Here is a 9,040-nt window from a genome sequence, read left to right as displayed (position 1 = left end):
TTAATAAGACTTAACCCTGTTAAAAAGGAAAACGTGAAAGCGTTTTTGCGCTTACCTTAAACTCTTTAAGCACTCTTTCCATTATTACTGCCCTTATATAATGCGTAATGAATTGATAAGCACATTATTTATTTAAGAACCAAATAACGTAAAGTTAAAGACTTGCATTTTTCACTTATTGATAATAATCAAATCAAGACGAAAAAGTATAAAACCTTAATAAAATACTACCAAGTACCAACAATACATTAACATTAAAAAATTAGAAAGAAAAAGAAAAAGAAAAAACGAATACATAACTGAAAACAGAAATTTCATTGGCGTGTGAGTAATATAATCTCATCCATTTACACGAAAAAGAAACCGCCAAACAAGCATCCATCCTTGAACAAAATACCCTTCAATTCATTATTGCCACCCTTTACTCTTTCCTCATCATCTTCTTATTATTTTATTTCAATTTTTCTATTAAATAAAACAATTCCATATAATATCTGGCTTATGCATATATATAACCACCAAGGCACCTCTTTAAAAACATATATACATTTATATTCTTTCTTTCTTTGGTAGAGATAAAAAAAGTTGTCTCTCACATTTGCAAATTTATATAATTAAATTCTTTTATTTAATTAATCAATCAATAGTAAATGGTTTTAGTTGGAAGGAGAAAGAGAAGTGGTGAAGAAGGAATGCAATTGCAAATAGGGAAATACGAGATCGGAAGAACACTTGGTGAAGGCAATTTTGGGAAAGTTAAATACGCAAAAGACGTACAAACTGGACATCCTTTTGCTGTTAAGATTCTTGAAAAAACCAGAATAAAAAATCTTAATTTCTCTGATCAGGTTTGTATTTTTTTTTTTTTCATTAATGTTGTATTTTTTTTTTATTCCTCCTGATGGGATTGGATATCGTTGGCATTGTTGTGTATGTTTTCTCAATCTTTTTTCATATGGTTCTGTTACAAAATTTAATCTTTTTTTTTTTTTTGCTTTTTTCATATGGGTCTTTCTCAAGATGCAATCTTTTTAATTCATTTCATATGTGTCTGTTTCAAAATTCAAAAATTTTCAATTTTTATCATCCGGGTCTGTTTCAAAGTTTAATTTTTAGAAGTTTTGTTGATTGCATGTGCTTGATTTGTCTCAATTTGGTAATCTTGATCTGGATATATGATAAAGTTTCAAGCTTTATTGAAATTGAAGATCGAATTGTTGGTTGCATGTGTATTTGATAATTTTGATTTGGGATTTTGATAAAGTTTCAAGCTTTTTGATTTTTAAATCCAAATTGTTGGTTGCATGTGTTTGATTAATGAATTTTGATAATCTTGATATGGGATTTTAATAAAGTTCTTAATTTGTTGAATTCACATCAAATTATTGTTTAATTGTGTTGATTAGTGGTTTTTTGGATAATTATGATATTTGTTCCCAATAAAAAGTTTCATACGTTATTAAATTGAAATTCAAGAAAAACAGGGAAATCCTAAATTTGTTCACAAATTGAACATCCAAATTTTAGTTTATTTTTGATAAAGTTTCCAAATTTTTTTAAGTATATGTTTTTATTAGTGTTTCTGGTGTAATCATAAATAGGTTCCCTAAAAAGTTTCAATTTTTAAAAAACAATCTAGCTCCAAAAAACAGAGGGATCCAAAATTTGCTCAATACCTAAGCTTCCAAATTTTGACATTATAATCTATTTATGAAGTTCTTAATTTCCAACTTGTATGTCTTTGGATAGTGTTCTTGTAGTGATCTTGATCCAGGTTTTCAATAAAGTTTTAAATTTTGTCAAATCAAAGTTTAGAAAACTAAATCATCCAAAATTTAGTCACTAATTGAGTTGTGAATTTATATGTGGATTGCAGATAAAAAGGGAGATTGCTACATTGAAGATCTTAAAACATCCAAATGTGGTTAGATTACATGAGGTATATATCCAAACATAGATTTGATTTAAGTCAATAATCAAATTATATAGAACTTGATTATAAGAAAGAAACATATTTGGTTCTGTTTGGTTGTCAAGAATATTTAATTCAATACTAAGTCAAAGTAAATTGTTGTGGATGACAAGAAGATAGGAAGGAAGCAAATTGGGAGTGGTGGGGGTCAGAATATTCAAGAAAGTTAAACTACTTGTTTATCTGTGCAATCATCTGCTTGGAATAAAATAGCTCAAATATAAAAACATCTTTTTCGATGAATATAAAAATTTCAACATTATTGGGTCATTAGAGATATGGTGGAGGTTAAACCTAACTTAATCTTAGTTTAACAATTAAGATTTGTCTAATCGGATGTCACTGGCCACGTCGTTTGATATCATCAAAAGGGCATGTTGATTGGTTAATCTCGTATTTTTTATTCGTCTTTTAACTTTTTTTAGGATGAAAAGTATTCAAAAGTAATGCACAAATATTAATAGTTCGGCAACCATGGGGCTAGAAATATACTGTTAAGTCAAGGCCCTTTTGTTTTTGTTCACTTTTTAAGTTAGCATGAATTGTTAATATACTTTTTGGATTCAGGTTTTGGCTAGCAAAACAAAGATTTATATGATTCTTGAATACGTCAATGGTGGTGAATTATTTGAAACAATTGTAAGCAATTCAACCAACTATACATCTTTACTGTAGGTTATGACGATCCACATGAAAACATGAATCTTATTATAGCTTTATATTTTTGTGATAGGCATCAAAAGGTAAATTACCGGAATCAGATGGTAGAAAGTTGTTCCAACAATTGATCGATGGGGTCAGTTATTGTCATGACAAAGGTGTGTATCACCGAGACCTCAAGTTAGAAAATGTTCTTGTAGATGCTAAAGGTGGCATCAAAATATCGGACTTTGGCCTCAGTGCACTGCCCCAACATTTAAGGGTATGTTAACGAAATGGGGTGTGCATTTATGGATATGTTGGTTATGAATCACAGATTATAATGACAGATTTTTTTAATGTATTAGGATGATGGACTATTGCATACAACGTGTGGGAGTCCTAACTATGTTGCTCCTGAGATCCTAAATAATCGAGGGTATGATGGTGCCACGTCGGATACATGGTCGTGTGGTGTCATTTTATATGTTATCCTTACGGGGTATCTACCATTTGATGATAGAAATCTTGCAGTTCTTTATCAGAAGGTGTGCATCAAATAAAAAAAAAGAGTTTTTTTTTGAGGTAGATGCTGTGAAAGTTATTTCTAACATGATTTCATTTCGGTATTTTTAGATTTTTAAAGGGGATGTACAGATGCCAAAATGGTTGCCTTCGGGCGCAAAGAATTTGATTAAGAGAATTCTTGATCCCAATCCTAAAACAAGGATAACAATGGCAGAGATCAAAGTAGATGAATGGTTTAATCAGGATTATACTCCTGCAGTCTTTTATGAAGAGGATGACGATGTACATATTGATGATGAAGTCATATCATTACCCGAGGCTGTAAGTAATCGAACATGACTTCATCTTGTTGTTCCAAATCTTGAAAATGTCGATTTCTAAACCTTCATTTAAATTCTTGCAGCCAACGGATTCAGAAAAAGTTCCGGAATCACCTACCCACATTAATGCCTTTGAACTCATTGGAATGTCATCCTGTTTGGATCTTTCCGGATTCTTTGAGAAAGAAGATGTATCAGAGCGAAAGGTGAGGTTTACATCCACTTGTTCTCCAAGAAAATTGCTAGAAAGAATAGCAGATACAGCATCACAGATGGGATTTGGAGTTCAAAAGAAAAATGGAAAGGTGAGTGATCTTCTGTTTTACAAAAAAAAGTTTAGAAACAAAAACAACCAAGTAAGTAGATTAAAGAGTTTGCGGATTGCTGAAGTTTTGTTTCTTGTTTTTTAGTTGAAAATGCTACAAGATTGCAAAGGGCAAAGGAAGACATGTAATTTATCCATTATAGCAGAAGTAAGCACTCGAAATTTGTCGCAACACCTGTAATTAAAAACTACCATAAACCCTTGTTTTGTCCTTATGAAAGTGTTCTGTTTCTTATTATTGTAGGTGTTTGAAATAAACACGTCATTATACGTAGTTGAGTTAAGAAAAACCAGCGGCGAGTGTAGTGTATATAGACAGTTGTGTGACAAGGTATTGAAAGATTTAGAGGTGTCGCGCAGTCAAGAGAATTTGGCAGCGAAGTTGCTTGAGGAATCATAGTTCGTGCAACACCCTCTTGGAATTCTTGTTACATATGTATAGGGAGATATAAATCACATCTGTAAGTTATATTCAAGGGAAAAGGTTAGCGATATCAGAATATTTCTTTGTTCATTTTACGATTTTCGATCCGATGCTTGTAGCACAAAGCCTACCAGAAAATCCGCATACATAATAGTCGAAGAATCTTGGGTCTTCTGTGTAAGATTGTTTGAATAGATCGATAGAGTTTGCAATAAACATATCAAATATAGTATGTATAAATTTGTGTATAATTTTTGGATTAATGCGGATTTACGATTTTTATCGAAATGAAAGTTCCAAAGTTATCTCTATCATGTTAATTTTTTTTAAGGGCAATTCTATCATAACAAAACCAAATAATCTTAAAATCATTCATGTCATTTTTAAGTCAAAACTTCATATAAAATATTGATGTTCATATTAATGAATAATAAATTTTTAAGTAGAAGTTAATTTTAAATATATTTTTTTAAAGCATGTTTATCATATATACGTCATGTCACCTTTTGAAAAGCCAGCCTTCTCGTATGAGAACTTTTCAATCATTGAAAGGCTTTAATAACAATTCTATAATGATCCCATGAAAGATGTGATGTAGTGTGATTTGTGAAGGTTGAAAAACTTCACCAAACGTGAATCATGTGGAGACGATTGTATATAAAGGTCAAAGATTCACTCTTGCAATAAAAAAATCATACTTATATAGAGTAGCTGTTCAAGGATTAAAATTTAAATAAAATATATATAACCATTAATTCATAATAAAATTGATGTAGGAAGATTTACAAAGCATAAAAATGTATATTAACTTATAAAAATTTTCATGATACACCGTGATTTTCATTTAAAATAAATAGACTATTTTTTATTTAAAATAATACTTATTTATTTGAACCAGAACCGGAATATATTTTATAATATATATATATATATATATATATATATATATATATATATATAAAAGAATTGAAATTGAGTTGATTTGAAAGTCGAGTCATGAGAGTAGGTTAAAAGTTTATAAGTCGAAAATTGACTATATATATATTGAACATGCATGCACATGAGTGTTTCTTGTGCCTTGATACTTAAAAGCTCGTAAAATATAATTCTATCATAAAATATAATTGTATCATAAATGTTTATGAACACATAAATAGTCATACCTATGAGGCTATGATTGGAATTCACTAATCATTATTTTATATTTGAACTATATACAGAGACGGAGCCATAAATTTTTTTGTGAGGGGGCAATTTTAAAAGTTATTTGTCATACTTATAAGAGTCGTATTTGAGAATGTAAAAAACCTTAACCCTCAAAAGAATTTCGTTCTCGCACCGGGTGTAACACTCATATTTTAAAATGCAAGTTTATTTTGAAAAAAAAAGGCCTCACGCGTCGAACGAGGTCTTGTTGAATGAAATTAAACATATTCTATCATAATGCAAAAAGTCAAAAATATATCTAATATCTAATAATTAGCTTGTGTATACATCTTTCCTATATGACTATATCTTATCATTGTCATAATTAGTTGTTCGTAATAAATATATATAATAATTGGAAAGAAAATATTTTCTTCACAAACGACATACTACAAATATACATTATCAAACAAAGAAAACTTTTTCTTTAACCTTTCTTCATTCTTTCGATTAAAAGTCAAAACAATTCAAGTTTTTTATTCTGTCTATGGAGAGATTTATCTCAACATTAATGCTTCGATGACCTATGACTTTCAAAGAATAAGCTTATAACAACGGATGTAATATTTGTATGTATATCCTACTATTTAATTTTTCTTATTTTTAGAAAAAAAAATTATAAACATGTCATTTAAATTTTAAAAAATTACATTGTACTAAAATTGGAGTGGGGGTAGCTGACCCACTGCCCCCAAAGTAGCTCCGTCCATGACTATATATATAACATTTTTGTAGGCAAAGAAACAACGCAAATGCCCGAGTGAATTGAAGTGAATAATATTGAAGTATACAAATTAATGATGTCATTTGCAAGTGACTAAACCGTGGTAGTCTTTTTTTGAGTTAAGCTCTACATGTTAGTTGGTGGCAACGCTGGACTACATGGATAATACTATTTATTGATTACATATTTATTATGCTATGCGAATGGCCTTTTAGGCATGAGTCTACGTTAGTTCGAGACATATATGGGATTACAATAAAAACATCGTGAAGTGAAAACCAGTAGCTCGGTCTTTATTGGTTGGGATATTTTCTTATATCCTGACCGTAAGGGGCATGTGTTTTTTCACTCATTTTGTAATCTTCACAGTCAATGTCTCGAAATGATCACTCAATGAGTCTAGAGTAGTTGCTTTGTTGTATCTCTAGATTATTTGATATTGTATTTTTAACTGTTGACAACTAGTGTCTTGATAATTGTCTTTATTATTAATAAAATTCTGTTGTTCTAATAATAATAATAATAAAAGATAATTTATAAAAATTTCTAATTAAATGGAAGTCTTGAAATATGGTACAAGGATAATCTTTTGTAATGTTCATACAAAATGTTTGTATTGCCAACTTTTAAAACCAAGAATGAAGTCAAAATTATGTTTATAAATAAAATCAAAAATAAAAAGAATGTATGACATTTGAAAAGTACTAAATGAAACAAGTTGGTATGTACTTACAAATTTGTTATGGTATATTCAAATGTCTTCTAATATAAAAAAAAACAAGAAAAAACCGAAAGAAAAAAAAAACAAAAGTATCCGATATATAGCAAAATTCAAATAGTTATACGAGGTATACAATAGACCAATAGAACAGAACAATGCCACGTGTACGGTGACACTGTTCATAAGCTCCATCTTTAATGATATTGTAATGTAATTTTATCGCATAATAGTAAAGCATACTATGTTGGTTTTTTTTCTTTAATGGGGTTAGTGGCCCATTGATAAGGTCTTTGACCTTAGGAGATCCAACTGGATTCGAGTCTCACTTACCACATTTGCGGGGTGAATTAATAGTGATTTTTTGAAAGTTTTGAGTAATAATAGATTAGAATGACGTTCTAAAATAAAAAGTTGTGAATGCCCTTGATTAGCAAAAACCTCATGGTTCAATATCGGATCATAATTTTTTGTCACACGTGGGACTTAAAGGTATGAGCATATTAGTGATTTTGGTATAAATCATAAAAGGTAAATAATGTATAACTTTAATTAAATTTCTTAAAATCATCATAACTACAAAATCACGACATATGATAAAATCAAGAGATAAAAATAGGAATGACATGTCATGTTTTGGTGTTTTAAAAATGATTTTTAGAAATATCTTAAAAATAATCAATTATTTTTTATTATAAAAATAGGACTTTTGTTAAATGCATTTTTAAGGGTCAAAGACTTAAAGGGCATTAAATAAATGTATCTCTACCGTAAAATTTAAAGGTGAATTTTTGATATGAACAGTATTTTTTTTTTATGTACATGAAGTGCATCTCTTCTAAGGGTTGCGCATTTTCTTTATAAGAAAACAAATGTTTTACGAGTACATAATAGTATTAATATTAATATTTAATTATGGCAAACAATAACGAATATTCAATCAACTCCAAATTATTATGTAGATGATGCCAAAATTTTTAAGATCTGTGGATGATGTTGTTTGCTTGTAATTGTAACCCAAAAAAAAAATCACATACGTGATTCGTATATTATATGATGTGAGCGGATACTAAATCAGATTTGGTTTATTGTCCTAATTAATTAATTAATTAACTAATAACTAATTAATTAATGGGGTTATAATGATGTAAAAGGTTGGTCAAAACAGAAATGTTGGGATTCTGATTTCCCAAATTGCAACAATCCTACCAGAAACTATTGAATTCTTTATTAAGGACAAAAGTATTTGAAGGTTTATGGGACATGATGTTAATGGAATATTGATCAAGTTAGGTGGTTGAAAGGTCATCACTCATAAGGTTAGGTGATTATAGATTTATAGGTGTTGTAATGGATGGGCCTCATTAAGAACGTTTTGCCACATTAAATTAAGTAGTCGCATAAACATGACTTTTATTGTTAAGCATTTTAAACAATAATTAATGAACCGTAAGGTGTGTTAAGGAAGAACCAACATTGGTTATTCTTAATCTAATTACCAGACGATATTGATTAATCTAACTTTTGATTGTTTTGGTTTTGTCATAAATTGTTTCGGGTTTGTCATAACCATTGGATCGCCTTCACATAGCACTACTGTAGAATGTTATCTAAAATTTGGATTTTCGTTTACACATCTGATTATGTCAAACTGATTTGGTTCGATCTGTCTGGTTTCACTCTTGTTTTCTCTGATTCCGCATCTGGTTAATTACTCTGTATGGTTAATTATGCTTGGAATATACTTTGATTCTACTGTCTAGTTCTGCTCTGGTTTTGTGTTATTGACTTTGGTCAGTCGGTTTTAGACATATGGATGATTTAGAACTGCAAGTTATACTTACGCTTAGAGACGAAAATGTCTCATGTAACTTGTACCTATATATGCACTTTACGTACAAGTAACTAAGAGCTATGAGTGCACACAATCCCGTCTGTAAGAGAATGTGCAATCGATTTAATTAATTAGTAAAACAAGACATTTGTATATACGTGCACACATCCACGTGGATACTCCGCTATATAGTATATGCTAATAAAGCTAGCATTACCTTTTATAAACATTTATTATTCTGTCAATTGCAACAGCATATGCTCCTTGCATGCTATGGAGATAGCCCCTGAAGTCTCCGCATGAATAAATATATAAAATGGAAACGAAAATAAAGAAAAAATAATTTCGTG

The 9,040-nt window shown here is 29.7% G+C and overlaps 1 protein-coding gene across 1 annotated transcript; it reads left to right on the top strand.

The window, feature by feature from the left end:
* Positions 1-544: 544 nt before the first annotated feature.
* On the top strand, positions 545-4,496 carry LOC122611161 (CBL-interacting serine/threonine-protein kinase 1-like). The gene is made up of 9 exons (XM_043784136.1): positions 545-848; positions 1,877-1,939; positions 2,540-2,611; positions 2,706-2,894; positions 2,980-3,159; positions 3,248-3,460; positions 3,543-3,764; positions 3,870-3,932; positions 4,029-4,496. Exons 1-9 carry the CDS (start codon positions 651-653, stop codon positions 4,182-4,184), a joined length of 1,356 nt encoding a protein of 451 aa, XP_043640071.1. The 5' UTR covers positions 545-650; the 3' UTR covers positions 4,185-4,496.
* The last annotated feature ends 4,544 nt before the right edge of the window (positions 4,497-9,040 follow it).

Source organism: Erigeron canadensis, chromosome 8 (genome assembly GCF_010389155.1).
Source record: "Erigeron canadensis isolate Cc75 chromosome 8, C_canadensis_v1, whole genome shotgun sequence".
In the NCBI taxonomy this organism is placed as follows: domain Eukaryota; kingdom Viridiplantae; phylum Streptophyta; class Magnoliopsida; order Asterales; family Asteraceae; genus Erigeron; species Erigeron canadensis.
The sequence above is the reverse complement of the archived record's forward strand: the minus strand, read 5'-3'. Positions and strand labels throughout refer to the sequence as shown.